The sequence below is a fragment of the Carassius carassius genome, chromosome 7, assembly GCF_963082965.1.
Source record: "Carassius carassius chromosome 7, fCarCar2.1, whole genome shotgun sequence".
NCBI lineage: Eukaryota > Metazoa > Chordata > Actinopteri > Cypriniformes > Cyprinidae > Carassius > Carassius carassius.
The window spans coordinates 37,749,292-37,771,109 of record NC_081761.1 but is presented as its reverse complement, the minus strand read 5'-3'; the positions used below and the strand labels follow the sequence as shown (position 1 = coordinate 37,771,109).

The window sequence follows — 21,818 nt, the reverse complement described above, 5'->3', positions numbered from 1 at the left end:
AAATGTTTATTACCATCAAGCAAATTGCACAAATTCGTAAAAAATTTTACCCTGCAACACGGCCTTTAAGAGAATGGGGCACAAAAGGGCAGTTGTTGACTGTGCAACGCGCTGGCATTCTACACATGATATGCTGGAGCGGCTTTTAGAGCTCTGGAATTTTTGCGAGGACATGTCACCAAATATTAAATAACTGCATTTAGGTGAGAATGAATGGGAGGCAATTTCCAGCTTGGTGTGTGCACTGAAACCAGTGAAAACTTCTACGGAAAACCTCCAATCTGACCAGCTCACAGCAGGTGACTTCTACGGTGTTTGGCTTCAGTGTGTACTGTGTACCGACAGAGTTGACAATGCCTTTGCAAAATGCTTTGTTCAGTGTCTCAAATCATGACAAACAGCCGTCAGCCATATCACCCTGGAGCCCAAGACCGGTTTCCCACTGAAGCTAAGCAGGGCTGAGCCTGGTCAGTACCTGGATGGGAGACCTCCTGAGAAAACTAGGTTGCTGCTGGAAGAGGTGCTAGTGAGGCCAATAGGGGGTGCTCACCCTGTGGTCTGTGTGGGTCCTAGCGCCCCAGTGTAGTGATGGGGACACTATACTGTCAACAAGCACCGTCCTTTGGATGAGACGTTAAACCGAGGTCCTGGCTCTCTGTGGTCATTAAAAATCCCAGGATGTCTTTCGAAAAGAGTAGAGGTGTGACCTCGGCATCCTGGCTAAATTTGCCCATTGGCCTCTGACCATCATGGCCTCCTAACAATCCCCATATCTGCTGATTGGCTTCATCACTCTGTCTCCTCTCCACCAGTAAGCGGGTGTGTGGTGTGTGGTGGGTGTTCTGGCGCACTATGGCTGCCGTCGCATCATCCAGGTGGATGCTGTACACTGGTGGTGGATGAGGAGATACCCCCAGACTATGTAAAGCGATTTGAGTGCCTAGAAAAGCGCTATATAAATGTAATGAATTATTATTATTATTATTATGTATTTGACAATGATGCCTCAGCAGCTGCATTATTTATCGATCCTAGATACAGATTTTTTCTTAACGATCTTCAATCCGAAAGGGCAAAAATTCACTTCGTCGTGCCTGGGTAGCCATTCACAATCTATCTGGCAGAAACACAATGGCACAGCACAGTGTGTTACAATTATCTGATGATGACGACGAGAGCAGCTGTTGATGGCAAAAGAAAAATAACTCACAACAATAAAACCCGCTCATGTTTCAATCTCTTCTGTTTTGGATATGTATTCCAGAGAAGCATGCCTTAAGAGGAGTGAGTGTTTTTTTAAGTACTGGGCAAGTCTTGCTCCGACTAACCCAGATTTGCACAAACTTGCTATGAATGTAATTGCACTACCTGTAATGTAAGTCAGCGTAGAGCATGCATTTTCATGCCTCAAGTACATTCTTTCCCCACTGAGGTCTTCAAGACATTATTTTCATACGTTTAAACAAGCAGTATGGACTTTAGGCCCAAATAGACTTTTACAGTTTGTGCATTTCGTTTAAACCTATCCAAGTAACTCAGGTAGCCCAAACAGCTCAATGTGATTCCCTTATAGACTGGTAATACTTAATTAAATTGTAGAAATTTTGTTGTGGTTTTATTTTACAATGTTATATTGCATTAAATGATCAAGCTTAATTAGCTAACTGAATTTGATTCTGTAATGCAAGGATGTGTTGCGTTGGGTGTTTGCGTTATAGCCTACTTTGAAATTAGCAGTTGACGGTGCATTAAAAGAACAATGGTTATCCAGTTTAATTTTTTTAATTAATGTAATCTCTAAAACAAGTAGTGTTGCAAGAAAGTTATGTACACAGAACGTTTATCACTATTCTGAAAAGAAGACTTTTGATTGTTCAGTACGAATGGTTCTGTAAATTGGGTCAATATTTTCCAGCTGTTTATGCTTAATAATTAATGGAGGTAAATTTCTGTTGTGGTTTTAACCATGTTATGCATTAAATGTTCAAGTTAAACTATCATTTGTTAGCCTACACCGTAAAAAATATTTCGTGAAATATACGGTAAAAAACCGGCAGCTGTGGTTGCCAGCATTATACCTGAAAAATATGGTAACACCGTTTTAGGTTTAACGATAAATTTACAGTTTAATACCATAATTTAACTGATATAAAATTAATATACCAACTTATTGAAGTACTGAAATCTGTTTTGTATCTTTGTAATACACTGGTATCCAACAAAATCAGGTGGTGACAAAGTCAAGTGATGAAACAAAGTCCATCAAAGTCCAACCCTAATAAACATAACAGATAAGAAAAAAATAAGAAGAAACGTAGTTATTTCAAATTTTGAAATGCAACGCAGAGACATCTGGGAACGTCAGTTTACGGTTTTTCCCAGTAAATTTTACAGGAAACATTTAATAGGTTTGTACTGTAGCATTTTTACAGTTTTTTACCATTATAATCCATTTCGTTTTTAAGCCCTGGTTTTGAGTATGTCCACTTTTGACCACTTCAAGAGGTACCCAAAAACACAATTGATCAGATTGGTTTCAGAATGTGTTTGAACTGCCGCAAAAGACCAAGTCCTCTCCATCTACTGATAATGACTGTGCAACAAGTTTTTTAAATTGCACTAGTCAAATGTGTTGCTTTCCTTATATTTTTCAGTCACATCCTTTGATATGTAAGTTTGTGTGTGAACTTATTTTATACTTTAGACTGAAAGATATGAAAATGCTTACAATACATATAGCATTATCTGTTTGCTAACAACAACACAAGAATTAAACACTGATGTAACATTAATGTGTAGTGACCTTTAAACCTCCCACAGTTGTACTGATGAAATTAAAGAGTATCCCGCTAATAGACCAAATAAATAAATCAAATAAATCAGCTAAGAAGTGGTCATAAGAGGACAAGAGAGGCAGACAAATACACCAGATGTGAACAGGAATGTGTTTCTGTTGTCTACTTGTATTACCGAATACATATTGACCCCAGTCTTCAGGAACCACCTCCCAGGATGTTTTAGATTTCAGTCTTGTCTGTCTATTTAACACAGCTGATGAAATGGCTGAGACATGTATAGCATTTTGGGATATGTGTCCCTTGGACTGGAATTAAGAAACATTTAATTTAGGCATTTCTCTTAAGACGATAAGATACCTTTCTGAGACGCTGCTTTGAAACAGTATGTACTGTTTTGTGAAAACAACTATTTTCTTTCTTCTTCTTCTTTTAATTACAAATTCTGTACCTAGATACTGTTTGTCTATCCATTTCTTGTCCCAAATACCAAATAGTGTTGCACTGTGCAGCCTGACTGCATTAGAAATGGTTTTGAATAAAAGCATCTGCTAAATGCATACCTGTAAATGGTTCTCTTATTTTACCTGGGGTCAGAGGTCACTGCTCCATCACTGAAATTATTGGGGTTGTGCATGGACTGATCACTCTTCACTGACACACAGCTGGGTTCTGCACCATACTCTTCTTTCTCCTCCTCTCTCTCCTCGCAGTGACTCATTTTGGAGCTGTGTTCTCCACCTCTTTCTCCTGATTTAAGACCTTTATATGGTAATTATCTTCAACAGGACAAAAAACAAATTTGCAGCAAAACTGGCAAATATACATTTTAACTTTCAGAATCATGAAGTAAAACAGAAATTTGCAGCTTCATTGTCTTTAAAATCTGTATCACCCAGGCTTATACTACAACTTTTTTAAGTCAAACGCCTTCTGCTTGCAGATGGCAAACTGATATCTGATTATCATCTTAAATACTGAATGAATGCATCATATATTTGCCCTCTCCACTGGCCCTTCAGTGTACTTCTCAATCAGAAGTCTGTATCAAGGCCATCTGATTTTGAAGGATCATTGACATCTTGTGGTGAACTTAAAATAGAGTTCTATTATTTTTCCCTCAACAGTTGTCCTCACAAAACGCAATTAATTTCGAACAGAAATTATTAGCAACATCAAAATAACAGCAAAGCAAATGTTTTCTGTTAGTTTAAGCACAAACTAAGAAAAGTAAAACCAAACTTTGTGGCAATAAGACCAAACCGAACATGGTGTGTGTTTACGGTGCATGTCGTCAATGTTGTCTCAACGGGGGTGGCGAGTAGTGGAGGGGGGCTTAGGTAGACTATATTATCGGATATCGCAATATTTTTAAAGGTGATTATCTAGAAAATATTTTTGACATATCGCCCAGCCCTAGTCTGTTGTGTGTTTTTGTTGCTCATTTTGATGACGTGATGACAGAAGCACTGACACTGGTTAAAGCACTGTGGCTTCCCCACTCAAATGTAGATGCAGGGAGTGTTCTCCATGGTGGGTCTGAACAAAACCAAACTTGACATACATCCTTGACATACAGGGCAAGTTCTGCAATCCTACTTTATGTGTACACTATGTACATTGAGTACTGCTGTTCAGATGGATCGTATGTGGTCACATTTCAATTTAGTTTTGATACATTTGTATTTTTGAAATACATAAACCTGTTTGTTTTATTTGGATGAATTTGTACGTTTTTTTATTTTTATTTTTTTTATCAAATTTACCAGTTATCATTTCTATTTGTTCAGGTCAATAATGAACAACAGGTAAAATTGAACTGCTAGCGAAAACATGAGAATTGGGTGCTACAAATATTGGTAACACTTTAGAATACCGTTTCTTACTTACTGCATAACTAATAAGGAATTATTGAAGAACTAACAGGTGATTATTCATTAACACTTAACTCACTACTGTTAACTACTAAGAAAGATGTGTTAACTAATCAGTATGTAATATAATTGTATGATTGTGTTAAGTAACAGTTAGCTAATCAATAACTAGTAATGAATTCTGTCATACCTACTGAAGAACTACTATTAATTATCTACTAGTTAGGGTTCAAGAAAAATAACTATGAAGTAACTGATAACGAACAGTTATATGCAAATAATCACTATAATAATCAGGCTGTGGCCCACAAATCAAGTACTTGAGTAAAAGTACAGATACGCCAATAAAATATTACTCAAGTGAAATTATAAGTAGGTCTATTCATTTTCAAAATTACTTGAGTAAAAGGACAAGTACAAAGTACTACTACAGTTGCAACTTACTGTTAAACTTAACTGTTAAAGTCCACTTATTAGCCTATAATGGAAATGAAATTTCGCATTTTTGTTTGCTTCTAAATGTTTAAGTTTTGATTATAAAATTTGTGTTAAATTAGTTTAAATGTGGGCAGTATACATGTTAAAACTGAATAAAATATGAATTATCTGATCATTCTTTATTAATTTCTAAAGTGTTCACTATTATTTTCACTTTAGAATAGGCCTGCTGTTTCAGGTTCAAAATAAGTCCTGCAGAATTATCTGATAATTATTTAATAATTACTAATGGGTTCCCTATGTTTTCACTTTAGAATACTGTTTCAGGTTCTAAGTAATTCTTGAGGAATTATCTAATAATTCTATATTAATTACTAATGGGTTCCCAATATTTTCACTTTAGAATAGGCCTAATGTTTCAGGTTCAAAATAAGTTCTGCAGAGTTATTTGATAATTCTTTATTATTTACTAATTGGTTACCTGTATTTTCACTTTTCCTCAGGCTTTGCCTTACATAAAGAAATTGAATTAATGGTAATGTGGTATATGCTGATGAGGCACACATACAGTACTGTATATAAAATATAAAAACTAAGGTAATTATCGCAAGCCAATGGAGTCGTGGTGGGGTTCCTACTGGAAGCTGATTCCTTACAAAACACACTCACAAAACAATTCACTACACAGGCAAAACCTCTGTAAAATGTATTTCATTTATTAATATGGCATTTTTATACTACTACAACTGCTAATAACTTGTATATGAAAGGGTCATAATTCAATGAAATTGCATATAACTGTTCATTAGTAGTTACTTCATAGTTATTTTTCTTCAACCCTAACTAGTAGATAATTAATAGTAGTTCTTCAGTAGGTATGACAGAATTCATTAGTTATTGATTAGCTAACTGTTACTTAACACAATCATAACATTGTATTATATACTGATTAATTAACATATCTTCCTTAGTAGTGAGTTAAGTGTTAATGAAAAATTACCAGTTAGTTCTTCAATAATTCCTTATTACTTATGCAGTAAGTAAGAAACCGTATTCTAAAGTGTTACCCAAATATTTGAATTGCTCCTCCCCTTTGAGTACCCCCTCCCCCAATCTCACTCCAAACGTTTGCTATAGACCAACGCTACTTTTGCGTCATCGAAGGGTAACGCCCCTTTTTGGAGGAAAACAAACGGATTCCCCGATACAGAACTCGCTCCAGGGACCTTTTGTTTTTCATTGTTTCGGATGTGTACAGGCCTGTCAGACACAATTTCAAACAGATACTCTTTAGTCCTAGCCTGCGAATATTTCAAACGAAAAATCAGTTAACAGCCAAGGTAGCGTGCCTAATGAGAGCTAAAGTTAATCACGTAACGTTAGCTGCTAGCAGCTTCGTATTTCTAACTAGTATACAGTAGCTAGTCGACAACAAAACTGTCAATAGCTTAAATCAAGTGAAATATGATCCAAGTAAACCACCGACTCCTCTTGACATGGCCTCATCGTCTAGTTTATCATACTGTGAGTGTGTTAATGACAAAAAAATAGGCTATTAACTTGGTAATTCCACGAGATAATGGTAATGTTAGATGTCTGAATATTTGGCCACTGCGTGGGGTCATCAATCCAGTTTTCGACCATTTCAAAGGGACACCTCTGTCCAGTAGCTTCTTTAAATTCCGCTCACGGTCCTCTGCCGACAAAGAGGGTGAATGTTTGTGCCATTTTTGCTATCAAGAAACTAGAGCGAGTTCTGTATCAGGGGAATCCGTTTGTTTTCCCCCAAAAAGGGGAGTTACCCTTCGATGACGCAAAAGTAGCGTTGGTCTATAACTTGAGAGCCCTGATATGTTTATCTTAAAAAAAAAAAAAAAAAACTCCTCTGATATGCTTAATTGTTCAACCACCTTAAACGCGGATCTCTGATGGAATCTCAGGACTAATAAATTACTGAGTTACAAAAGATGTAAAGACAATTGTCTACATTTTTAAAAAATATCATTAGTTCTCTCTTGATCAATTAAACCAAAAGTCCTGATCCTCCTACTTTTTTTAAAACAAAGTTACGCCATGCATTAAATATTTAATCAACTGATCAGTCTTATTAAATGTCAAAAGTGATTTACTTAAGTTTAACCGACGACGTTTCCATTATTTTGGTAACTAAGTTTGCACATCCAGCATGTTCTGTTTGGAAGAAAGCTGAGAAACCTAACTGGCAGATTATTTTCTGTATGGTCTGCATTACTATATAAATAAAGACTTCTGAACTCACCACAGAATATCGTCTTCGGATTTAAACACACAGGGTTCGTTTCGTTTCAGTTCTCTTCCGTATCTGACTTTGGGGCGTGTTTCACTCGACAGTTAGTGCACTGCGAAGTGTACTTCACAGTGTATTCCGCCAGCTAGAGTGAGATCATGAACATGTTCAGCGCGAACTCGAAGAGCACTGCACGCGGCAGTTATGGTACATCTATACATCATTTTCTTTGTAAGTGGAGGGATAAATTACATATCCAACAAACATGAGACGTCTATCCGACCTGCAGATCAAGTCTGAATTGCGTCGGTAGTTAATCAGTATCGCATAAAAATGTATTAATTGTTATATTATATTATATTGCAATCCTGTCTATCAATTTAATGTAAAAAATTACCGTCAACAACAGACGTTCGTTCGATCGATCAGTTCTGTCATGTTTCTCATTGACACGCCCTCAACTCGGAAACTCGGAGCTTAACGACGTCACTTGGACGTAGATACGAGGTTCAAAATGTGACCGTCGTGCTAAGGATTTTCTTGGACGTCTGGACAACGTGCGAAACAGATTCAGTAAATCGATATAACTTTTTTTTATACATATAAATACAACAAAGCACTCCTTTGATTTCTGGTTTAAATATCACATGTATACTCTTCTGAAACATTTAGGTGTTAAAATAATGGAAAGCACCCGGCTGCAGCCTGCAGATCGAGGCTCCCCATAACTACTCTGATTGGTTCGATCATCTTTCATAGACATACATGATAGGAAAGGTGTGAGTAGTTAGTGTAGGACGGAGTATGTTGATTAAAAAGCTAAAAACGCTGTGCAGTTTTACAAAGCCTTCATGATAATGCACAGAAGAAGAAAAAAAAAACATTAACCTGTAACTTGCCATGTCCCTGAAATGATTGTTTTGTTAAATTAAACTGATCTTTAGGCTGACAGACAAACAACCCACTACATTTAGTAAATTAATTGGATTGAGTATCCACAGTGGGAGGATCAGGTCTTCAGATAAATTATGAATTAAATAATTTTTGAAAAATTGATTATTTCATATCATCATAGTATGAGAAAGGAAATGAAAAGGATGTATCAGTATTGTTTTTATTTATACAGCATGTCCAGACAATTATTGTTACATATAATTATCTGTCATGCAGTTGATAAATAACACTGCAGTAATTTGTCTGCTGTGTGCCATTTTAATATTTATGAAACTTTAATTTTCTTTCCTACATTGCAAAGCATAGACTTTTCCTCCCCTTTATTTCAGGAAAATATGCTGCTCCTCATTATTGTAAAGTGAAGAAATCGAGAAACTTTTATTTCTACCGGCCAGTGATGATTCTGAAATGACATAACTTTAATCTGTTGCTATTGTAATGAACGCAATTTCATGTGCATCATGCTCTTATTTTAGTGCAGTTTTTAAGATTGTGGTTATTTCAGCAAACAGTTTCATACATTGTAACAGCGTTAAGTTAAACTTATCCTTCAGTGGATCCATTTAGAGATCAGTGATGCGCACACATTTTAGACACTTTTTTTCATGTTTTTACTCAGTCCATGTAATAAATGCACATCCTTGAATAACCCATGTTTTAAGTGTTTTCCTCCCATAGAAAACCATTGGCCTAAAAGGAAAACGCTTAACGTTGTCACGTTGGGTGTTACAGATAACACAGGAGAGGGAACCAATTTGCAGGTAAGTCATTTATTAAAGGGTAATCCACAGGGGTAAACAGTCCAGGCAGGGTCAAAACGAGAATATCCAAACAAAACATAAACTAAACAAGAAGACAAGGCAAGGGCACGAACTGACGGACATGAATAAACAACGACTCCGTGACAAATACTAAGACAGACCGGGTTATATACACAAAAGGATAATGGGGAAACAGGAGACAGGTGGGGAACAATCAATTAACTAAACAAGGAGGAAGGTGACCAAATAAGGAGACAGGAAGTGATAATATGATAAACACCGTGGGAACTGAGGACACCTAGTGGAAACCCAGGGAACACAACCCAGACACTGTGACAGTACCGCCCTTCTACGGAGCGGCTCCCAGACGCTCCAAGACAGACACAAAACAGAGACCAGGAGGGAGGCGGACAGGTGGAGGCTCAGGGGGAGGGACGGAGGGCCAGAAAAGAAAAACATGGGGAACAGGCACCAGAATGTAAACGCAACACAGAAAGACCAGGAGGGAGGAGGACCGGAGGAGGTTCAGGGGGAGGGACGGAGGGCCAGACTAACAGAAAGGAACAGGGACAGACATTAACACAAAAACAAAAAGAAAAAACAACATGAAGCCCCTCAGGGCGGAGCAGAAGACCACCACACCCTTGTGGTCAAGGCCAGAGTCCTCCAGGGCGGAGCGGAAGACCACCACAACCGTGTAGTCAGGGCAAGCGCCCCCCAGGGCGGAGCGGAAGACCACCATGTCCGTGTGGTCAGAGCGGAAGCCCCCCAGGGCGGAGCAGAAGACCACCATGTCCTTGTGGTCAGAGCGGAAGCCCCCCAGGGCGGAGCAGAAGACCACCACAACCTTGTGGTCGAGGCCAGAGTTCCCCAGGGCGGAGCAGAAGACCACCACATCCTTGTGTTCGAGGCTGGTGTTCCCCAGGGCGGAGCAGAAGACCACCACCACCATGTGGTCAGGGCGGAAGGCCCCCAGGATGGAGCAGAAGACCACCACCCCCCTGTGGTCAAAGCGGAAGCCCTCCAGGGCGGAGCAGAAGACCACCACATCCCTGTGGTCGATGCACAAAGCCCCCAGGGCGGATCAGAAGCCCACCACTTCCGTGCGGCCGGATCAACGGGAGGTCTCCTGTTGACTTGTCAACAGACATGAGAACTATACTTACTATAATTAAATGCATTATATAATTTAGTTTGGAATAATTCAGTACATCTCAGAAGATTAAAAAAAATAACTTTTAGTCTGGAAAATATGATATAAATTATTTTATTGACTCCTTTGCTTTGGTCCTGAACCCCAGATTGAAATCCCTTGCATTGTACCATATTGTGTTCTTTGCATTATTGTGCATGCAGATAAAATTCTGGCACATGAACACTTGACAATTGCATGAATATAGAATACCATCTTTCAGAATTTTATGTTAATTGCAGTTGAAATAAAAATGAAAAAGCTTAAAAAGTTCAGCTCCAACAGGTGAACATAATGTATGGACCCAACTAAACTAAATTGTTTGTTAGTTGTTAATTGTTTCCACTGTATAATGAGTGAAATTTTTATTTTCATGGTTTCTGTGTGAACACACTGTTTCTGTAAGTTTATTTACAAGTACAAAAATAAATTGTATTGAAATAAACATGAGATTTCATTGAATGCAGCCTAAGTGTGTTTATTTTGTCCAGAAACAGTATAAGACTTCTAAATGAGACCTTATAAGATGTTGAAAATAAGTACACAATGACCACATCTGAACTAAATTTGAACCTTTTAGAGACTTCCTGTGGAAGTTGATATTGGACGTCCAAAATACGTTGAAAAAAGACGTCATAAAAACTGTCATTCTGGCTCTTCTGGGGACGTCATTTCAACATCCGACAAAGACGTTTGAACGTACTTTTGCTCAGAGGGTACTGTTTATTTTAATATTAAACATTGCAACATACTCAGTTCAACGTCAAATGTTAATTTATATTAACTAAAATAAATAATAGCCTACATTAATATTAATATAATAATAGCATTTTTCAGGAATTCTTAGTACATACATAAATAAATATGTACATAAATAATCAGTGTTGGGGAGTAACTAGTTACATGTAACGGCGTTACGTAATTTAATTACAAAATTATTGTAACTGTAATTAGTTACAGTTACTACGAAAAAATGAGTAATTAAATTACAGTTACTTATGAAATTTTTAATGATTACAAAGGGGATTACATTTGAATATTTACACAAATCCACATACAGATTTAACTTATTTCTTTCCCAAATTGCACTGACTATTCTGAGACATACCACCCTAATAATTTCCGGGATGCGGAAATACAGTCTGGTTCGTAGAATCCAGTCATAAAAACGAAATGCCTAACGCGGACGGAATATGCCACATTTTGGATGACTAAATCAAAAGTAGGTCAGTACACTTGAATCAAAACATGACATCGACTAGTGTCTGTAAATATAAAGCCCCAAAAATGCAATATATGACTTGCACATTCTGCGTGTCTGTGGAAATCAGGCGCGGACTGGACACCGGGAGAACCGGGACAATTCCCGGTGGCCTGGCAGCCGATTTCGACCTACTATTTAATATCATTATTGTATAATTGCCTGCTGAATGTACTAAAGCGATCATTTGCTAATCCGCCATTTGATAATTAAATCTCTAATAAGTCATGAATTGTTAGTCATGACTCGCGCGCTCTCCGTGCCTCCTCCAAACGGTTTGGATTAGACTCAGAGTAATCAATGCGAGAGAGAGAGAGAGAGAGAGAGAGAGAGAGAGAGAGAGAGAGAGAGACAGAGAGAGAGAGAGAGAGAGAGAGAGAGAGAGAGAGAGAGAGAAAATAGACTGCTGGAGCAGAGAAGCAGAACTACTGTTCAGGGTTTCAGGTCAGTTTCATCTGTAAAGATGCTTTTTTTGTCTTTGTTTTTTTATTTATTTAATCAAGCAGCAGTACGTTGCTCATCAGTCATCACTCAAAATACTATATAAAGGACATCATTATTATCTGTTGTAATGTTACAGTAGTAATTTATCTGAAAGAAAATCCGATTTTTTATAGGTTTAGGGGGAGCTACGACAGACAACAACACAACCCTTACGAAAATTAACATTTTAATATTTAACTATAAATCCAGAGAAAATGGTTACTATTGTTTAACTGTGGTAACCAAAAATGTAAAATTATTTAATTATTTAAAAATAAATACAAATCCATTTGCAAAAAAAAAAAAAAAAAAAAAAAAAAAACAAGGTTATTTTACTTTTATATAGGCTAATAAAAGCAAGGTTAATTTTTGTAAGGGAAAAACATGACTCGTGTACAGTATTAGGATTTTTCTATAAAGATATTGTAGTATTGTAGAGTATTGTATTGTAAAGTATAGTTTTGTTCAATCTTGAGTATTAAAGTCATGAGAGAGATGGATAACAGGGCAAAATAAAGAGACTGAAGAGGAAGTGAAGGTGCAGTTCAGGAGAGAACTTTTAATTATTTTGCATATCCCCAAATTAAAGATTTAAACCTTTTTTTATGTCAGGTCCATACAAAAAAATAGTTTTGTCCATGAATTTGTTTGTATGAGTTTGAATTTTCCAGTCTGAATTTTTTTCCCAGTCCGCCCCTCCTGTAAATTAATGGCAAAGACATGGTTTCATTTACTACACATAGGCCTACTGAAGCTCGCAGTGTTTTCAACCTCTGCCATCTCAATATAGGAGTACACGAGCACATAAACATCATTTCTAGAACCGCTCTGTGTCACTTCATGTGCATTTTACTTATTTTGAGAAAACTATCATCATATACAAAGACAGCAGTTTAAAAAAAACACCAATGTTTCAGGGGTTTATTACACATAATACGTCACATGCTTATTAGATAACTGTATTTAAGTTGATGTATATGCTTTTATTTATTATTCTTTAATTTTCACAAATTTAGAAAAGTAATCAAAAAGTACTCAAAAGTAATTAGTTACATTACTTTAATAAAGTAATTGAAAAAGTTACACTACTATTACATTTTAAACAGGGTAACTTGTAATCTGTAACCTATTACATTTCCAAAGTAACCTTCCCAACACTGTAAATAATCATATGAAAAGAGAACAAGAAAAATTAACACTAAGGAAAATAATACTAATAAATGAATAGCTTATATTAAATGACAAATTTTAAACCCAACTTTTATTTGACTTTAAAATGTACTTAAAGGTACAGGTTGTAGGACCTGCCACTAGAGGGTGCACTACCAAAATAATAACAATCGCGTGGTTGTAAGAATGGTATAAGAAGGAGCGTGGAATGATGGGATTTGTTTTCTTCTATCCAACCGCTGACGGCCATCAATCAGACGGAAAGATAAATCATGGATTTAACGGATGAGGTAAAGTTTTATAAATGTTGTGTTGATGTCATAATTTTATTATATTGAATTAGACCCGAGTAATGGAAGGTTTACAAATAAATTTTTAGTCGTAGATGTTAGAATATTTGTCCAATGCGATGGTGTGATAACACAGCACAGTTTCAAGTGTTCAAATCAATAATAATAAATGTTATTTTTAACTTACCAATATAATTTGCAATAATAATTATTGATTCATATTTCTGTATAACACTAACTGTATTTATTTACATTGTTTAACTAGTCAGGTGAAATACGGCAGTGTAAATAAAGCAGTAAATAACCAAATGCAATAACACTGCACACTGTAAAAAAAACCTGTTATTTTACGGAATTTTACTGTTTTACAATTTTACTGTTTTGAAATACAGTTTAAAATTGTAAAATTACAGAAATAGACTGTATATTTACATATCCTATGTAAAATCACATGAAAAACATGTCAATGTGCATAACGCCACAAAAATATTTTTGAAGATTTATTTCACATAACACACCAAAAACAGTGCGCTATATGTATGTTTATGTGCAGTATGTATGTGTGTGTGTGTGTGTGTGTGTGTGTGTGTGTGGCATTATTAATATAATGCCATATTTTTTAACAGATTAAAAATATAAATAACAACTGTACAAAAGTTCACGTTCATTATTATTATTTTTATTATTATTATTATTATTATTGATATAATATGTATATGTTGCCTACATTGCGTGTTTGCATAAAAGAGCAGGTGAATCAGTTTTTGAACCGGTTTGTTGAAACATCCTTCCCGAAAGAATCAATTCGAGCAAAAGAATCGTATTTCCATAGTACTGTCAACTGATATCTTCATCTTCTTCCGCTTGTCAAAATAGTTCTGCTCAGTTTGGTGTTTTATGACGCATTTATTCTCATAGTTCCGTTTCATAATGTGATATAATACTATAATAATATGCTGATATTTAAATTAAAAAATTTTTTTTAATCGATCTTTAATCGATCTGAGGCGAAAAAAGCAGGTAAAGTTCATGTTTTCTAATTCTGGTCATTACTATATGTTATTTCTACTATATTTGAGTTCCAGCATTTAGAATGTTTACCTTTATGAATCGTTAAACCAGTGTTTAACTTCGGCGCTGACCAGTGCCGTTAGTCGTTAAGTGTGGCTAACTTCTAACGTTATTTTGTCCCTGAGGGAAAAACAGGCTGACTTTAAGGAAAGTCGTTGGCTGGTTGTCTACGATGCTGTTATTAAATATTATTATCATTTGTGGTTTAAGAACTCGTGAATTTAACAGTTAGCGAAGGTTATCTGTTAACGTTAAGTTCGAATATGTAGATATTTTGCCAACTTTACCGAACTTCGACGCATAATGCAGTGTTTTTAATCGGTTTTGATATACATAATCGTAGGCATCGTCTAAAAGCTAAAAAAAAAAACATATTTTTCGAGGCGAGATTGGATGAAAATTCTGAATTTAGAAAAAGATTAATTAGGACCAGCGCTTAAAGTGACGCGCGATTTGAAACGTTATGTTCGCCGGGCACTTAACCGTTATCCCTCTTCAAGCACTGATTATTACGCTTGTATAAGGAAAATCACTTAACTACTTTATTTTGTCTGCATGTTTTACTCTTTTAATTCCAGATATAGTCTCACTGATGGTCTGAAATATCATTACAGTCAGTATTTAATCACTTTTTAATAAATTATATATGTTGGTTACCCTTTATATCTGTCTATTGGTTAAGCAAATATTAAAAATATTAAAACAAGTATTTAAAAAAGCTGGTGACTAAAACCATTGACCAGTTAAAATTGTGAATGAAAAAACAATGTCTGCAGTGTGTCATCTGAGAATCCATATAACCTTGTAATCTTGTAATCTACACCTAGGGAAAAAAGTTTCACAACTTCTGTTTCATGACAGTTTAAATCACCCTTCTATAGTTAAAGACTGTTATTGAAGCTTATAGGGATTATTGATACTCACTGATGGGGTGAACAGGTATATTAAATATCAGTATATTTCTTTGTATTTTTGTAGATTTCCTAAAATTTCACATTTATATGCTTTTTTTTCTCCTTACAGATAAGTTCTGTGAGTGGCTAAAACCAATGTCAACATGAAAGGGTGAGTTGCACAATGCAAAGATGTTCACAGATTACACTTGTAATAGTTATGGTGTTTCTTTGAAAACTCACAATTCACAACATCAAGGGCTACACAGAAATGAGGCACACTACCTATTGGTTTGTTGCTAGCAGCTTGCACTTACGGTTCAGAAATTACGATGCATTTAAAAGTCAGCATCAGCAGTTATCTTCTGTGTCACAGGCAGGGACCTTTTCATGTCAATTTACTAGCTGTCAGAAAAATAATTGTGTGTGGTATGTTTTAATATATTTAAAGGAAAACAATTTAATATTTGCAGTAAGTTTATCACAGTGTAAATGATCTCTTCTTTTTCTTATGCATGTCAACAGGAAGTTCCCCCTTTGACTGCAGAGAACTTTGTTTTCTGTTGACCAAGTCATAGTTAACGGCCACATCACCATCTTCTACGACGCTCTGAAGCTGATGTTTGCTTCATACTACTGCTTGAACATTTCATACCCAGGAAACCAAGGAGAAACGCAAGAGATTGTGCAAAGGTAAAAACACACACTCATAAACTCACTCTCACACATATCACACTCACACGCGTGTCCTCACACACAGTCACTCACTTTTTCAACACACACTGACTTACGCATCCTTACATACACTCACTCTAACACACACTCTCACACACAGTCACACACAGTCACACACGCACTCACACACAGTCACACATGCATACTCACACACTCTCACACACACAGACACTCACATACATGCAGTCACACACACATCCTCACACTCACATAGACAGACTCACAAAAGCATCCTCAAACTCACACACTATCACATACACATTCTCTCACATGCATTCTCACACACACACTCACAGTCACACATGCATCCTCACACTCTCATATACACACTGTCACACACACATCCTCAAACTCACACACTCACATACACATACTCAGAAATGCATCCTCACACACACACACACACAACTTCACACACACAGTTACACACTTTCACATACTCTTACAAATGCATTCATACACTCACACACTCTCACATACACATTCTCACACACATCCTCACACACACACACACACACACAGTTACACACTTTCACAAACTCTTACAAATGCATCCTTACACTCACACAATCTCACATACACATTCTCTCACATGCATTCTCACACACACACTCACAGTCACACATGCATCCACACACTCTCATATACACACTGTCACACACACATCCTCAAACTCAAACTCACACACTCACATACACATACTCAGAAATGCATCCTCACACACACACACAGTTACACACTTTCACATACTCTTACAAATGCATTCTTACACTCACACACTCTCACATACACATTCTCACACACATCCTCACACACACACACACACACACACACACACATACACACACACAGTTACACACTTTCACAAACTCTTACAAATGCATCCTTACACTCACACAATCTCACATACACATTCTCACACACGCATTCTCACACACACACACACACACACACACACACACACACACACACACACACACATACACACACACAGTTACACACTTTCACATACTCTTACAAATGCATTCTTACACTCACACACTCTCACATACACATTCTCACACACATCCTCACACACACACACACACACACACACACACACACATACACACACACAGTTACACACTTTCACATACTCTTACAAATGCATTCTTACACTCACACACTCTCACATACACATTCTCACACACATCCTCACACACACACACACACACACACAGTTACACACTTTCACAAACTCTTACAAATGCATCCTTACACTCACACAATCTCACATACACATTCTCTCACATGCATTCTCACACACACACTCACAGTCACACATGCATCCACACACTCTCATATACACACTGTCACACACACATCCTCAAACTCAAACTCAAACTCACACACTCACATACACATACTCAGAAATGCATCCTCACACACACACACAGTTACACACTTTCACATACTCTTACAAATGCATTCTTACACTCACACACTCTCACATACACATTCTCACACACATCCTCACACACACACACACACACACACACATACACACACACAGTTACACACTTTCACATACTCTTACAAATGCATCCTTACACTCACACAATCTCACATACACATTCTCACACACGCATTCTCTCACACACACACACACACATTCTAATACAAACATCCACATACTCTAACATAGACAGTTACACATGCATCCACACACACACACACACACACTCTTACACGCATCTTCACACACACAGTTACACACTTTCACATACTCTTAAAAATGCATCCTTACACTCACACACTCTCACATATACATTCTCTCTCACAAGCACACTCTCACATAGACAGTCACACATGCATCCTCACACACACTAACACACTCTCACGCGCATCCTCACACACGCTTCTAAGGCTGCATGATTAATCACATGCGTTTTTCAGGCGTGTCTCGTCAGTAAAGCCGGTCCTGTGATTAGTAGTAAATATCCATCACCTGTTTTCAAATCGAGCAACATTTAATACACAGAGCTGTAGTTCACTGACAAGCTACACAATATCCTGTTCATAATCGAATGCGATTCATCTGCAAACGCATCTCACAACCGCATGTGATTAATCGTGCAGCCCTACATGCATCCTCACACTCTCATCCTCACACAACACACTCTCTTACATCGTCACAACCTTCTCAGTCTGCCTCACACACAACCTCTCACATACTTCTTTATAGCAAACATCCACCACAAGCATGCCCTTTACAAGTTCTTATTGTTCTGCTTTTATTTTAAATATATTCACAGCATATGTTACAGTCCATGTTTTATTACTAAGGATTTTTTTTTCATTCAACAGATGCCTTTTTAAGATGAACCCCGAGAAGGGACCGGAAGTGGATAAGACCACATCGAGAAAGAAATCGTCAGTCAGTCCAAAGATTCTTTCACTGATTAACAAGATTGCGGACTATGAAAGGATGGAGTAAAACTTTTGAGTGTCAGATCTTCCTACATTGCCTGGCAGAAATTCTTGACAGTGTCACAGACTTAAAATACTTGCTGATTATTTGCTTTCATGATTGAATAATTTTTCATGTCATCTGTTGTCAAGATAAATTAATCTGTTCACAGGTGGTTCAGTTTTAAGGACAATTTTAATTATTAATTTTTATTTGTTTACCAAACTGCTATATTGTTGCAGTTTTTAACAATTATTTTATTGTGTGTTGTTGCAGTTATGATATATATATATATATATATATATATATATATATATATATATATATATATATATATATATATATTTTATATACTGTTGCAGTTATGAACAAACTGAATTGGTATGTTGTTGCAGTTGTGATCTACAGTAATTTAAACCTTTGGGCTTATTTTTTTTACTCGAATATTGTTGCAGTTATGATCGTTTGTAATTATATTTTCTATACTATTGCAGTTATGGACAAATTATTGGAATATTGTTGCAGTGTGCTATAATCTTTATACTGGTATATTGTTGCAGTTTTGAACAAAGAATATTAGTAAATTGCAGTCCTGAACAAACTATTGGTATATTCTTGCAGCTAGGTCAATAAATTATTAAAACACATTTTCGCACTCATGGCTGATTATTTGAAGTTAAAGTGTTCAAACTTTATGATAATTTAATGTTTTTTTTTTCTCAACTTTCCACAAGATTTATGTAAAACATATTATTAAACATTAAAAGCTGAAGAAAATCTCAGCAAAAAACTGTATTTTTGAATTACGGAAAATTACCGTTACTTAATGTGCCCGTTATTTAACGGTATTTTTCCGGCACCCCAGCTGCCGGAATTTTACCGTTTTTTTACGGGATTTTTTTTTACAGTGCACCTACATAAACTTTAGTCTTCAAGAAAATACATTTTTAATATATAAAATAAAGCATGATGAATTGCAACTTCATTATGACCTAAGTCTTCTTGTCCCAAACTCTTCTTTGGTCGTTTGGTTGGCCCGTACGCTAACGTTTACGGGAGCTGTCCTTGTCGACAGAACCAGCGGCAGACGGTAAACATGTTCCATAAATAAGCAACACAATCCACCATAAAACGTGCAAGAAGAAGTAAATAAGGAACTGCTTGAAGCAAGCTAGTGGTTTGCTGGACGCTAGACACTACTTCCGCATTTGTCCACTTTGACACTGTTGTCATGTGGTTTCTTCGTCAGTAAAGGGGGTAACAAAGGGTAACTAACGTCATTGACAGACGACTGCACTACCCCGTGTCACTGTTTAGAATGGGAATTTTCTCATAATTTACAAGTAGTTGAAAACATTAAAGATATTGTTAGTAATCAGCTGGACAAAATATATAACACTAGCCTAGTGCTTTTTGGATATTGTACTGCAAATATCTTACAAATTGTACCTTAAATTTTAAATTATTCATTTAAAATAAGATAGATTTAGTAGTGTAACAGTTTCAATTGCTTTTTTTTTTCTTTTGGACTTCTCTGTACTTGTTCATATTTACTATGGTGTGTACAAAAGGACATGCTGCACTGTGTTCATCAATTTCTGTGTTTATTCACCTATGAAAAATTGACAGAACAACACTTATCAAGCAGATTGGCTAATTACATCACTGAATCAACGGTGAACTGACTTTAACTGAAAAATGTACTGTTTGTTATTAACCTCTTGCATAATTTTCCTGTTTGACACTGAAAAGCTATCACAATCAGTACTGTATAAAGCACTACATAAATAAAGGTGACTTGACTGTGTAATATCGTAATGCAGCGCAGCTGGAACAATGTTATTTATGAACATTTTTTTTTTGCATGTTACCTGCTCAGGTTTTATTGGCACCTATAAAACACCCCAACAAACAATATTGGAGAGAATACTTCTGCTGGATTGAACTCATTTGACTACAGCAGCATGAGTACAGGAGCAGTGCTCATTATCCGGCTGGAGAGGCATATCTTTGTGGTCAGATTCAGCACAGATTTTGTTCCCCTCTTGAACCACTGCCTGGACCACTGATTCTTCAGCATTGTGAAATATAGTATGATTCTTCAGCCTCAAGCCATCAGTGACGCTCTGCATTCAGAAATACAACACAGAGAAAATTTGAATAATTATCACATTTCTGACTCTTTGAATTTGATTTAGATGACAAATATATGAGGTCAAGTGTATGAGTCCTACTTTATTAAAGCTATCTTTTATATTTGTCTCCTTTATAGTGATCTGAAATCTGGGTTCTGTAACAGCTTTCTGCAGGTCATAGCCAAAGAACAGATAATTCAGGATCACCTGAGATGAGAAACACAGGAGAGAGGAAAGGGATTTTAGAAAAAAGACATATACACTTAAAAATTACAAATACCTATTGTTTAATTATTAAAATATATACTCTTAGCCTGCATGGTCTTATGCAGAATAAACAAATGTTTTTTTTCAAGTCCAGAATTATAATCCAGAGTAATCTAATGTCATTGTACGTCTTCAGTGTTTTTTGTTACCTGAGCAACTGATGTGGTGATATTTGTCCCACCTGCACCTCCAACCACCATTTGGACTTGTTTGCTTTGTTTGTCCAAGATGATTGTGGGACACATTGATGAAAGTGGCCTTTTACCTTTGTCAAAAAAAATTGTGTTTTACATGTGAACATTTATATTTTACTTGTACATAATATTGTAACTCATTCAAACTATACTGTTTTGTACCTGGTTTAATTTGGTTGTTTTTGCCAGGACCACTTGTCAGATCAGGATCAATGAAATCAGACATTTCGTCATTAAATATAATGCCTGTTGAGCGTGACATCACTCCAGAACCAAAACTGTGAGAATACAGGAAGTATTCAGATAACAAGACTGAAAAGATCAGCAAAGCAACAGTCATTAAAATGGAAAAGCATGTCTCTAAAAAAAACAATCAGGGACATGCTGGGGTTTGAGATAGATCCTTGTTAACACGACAAAATTTATTTAGTCAAGAGCAGTGAGGGATTCTTTTTCTTTCTTTCTTTCTTTCTTTCTTTCTTTCTAAAAAAAGCTGGTAGATTAGGCACAGTTACTTTAAACACAAAGCATTTATGCAATATAACGATATACATCTGATTTCTTTCTCATCTGTTTAAGTTCACTTAAGA

At 36.3% G+C, this 21,818-nt stretch overlaps 1 protein-coding gene across 5 annotated transcripts in view; it reads right to left on the bottom strand.

The window, feature by feature from the left end:
• The window catches only part of LOC132144150 (NACHT, LRR and PYD domains-containing protein 3-like), a 159,244-nt gene that overhangs the window by 97,931 nt on the left and 39,495 nt on the right, over positions 1-21,818 (bottom strand). For 2 of the 5 annotated variants that reach the window (XM_059554911.1, XM_059554913.1), the window contains exons 1-2: positions 7,386-7,452; positions 3,383-3,574 (exon numbers count right to left, since the gene is read on the bottom strand). The exons of the other annotated variants lie outside the window; for them this stretch is intronic. In XM_059554911.1, coding sequence (XP_059410894.1) covers positions 3,383-3,516 — 134 coding nt within the window. In that variant the 5' untranslated portion in view covers positions 3,517-3,574; positions 7,386-7,452. Of the gene's footprint in view, positions 1-3,382; positions 3,575-7,385; positions 7,453-21,818 lie in introns of those variants that run through there. 5 annotated transcript variants of the gene reach the window in all.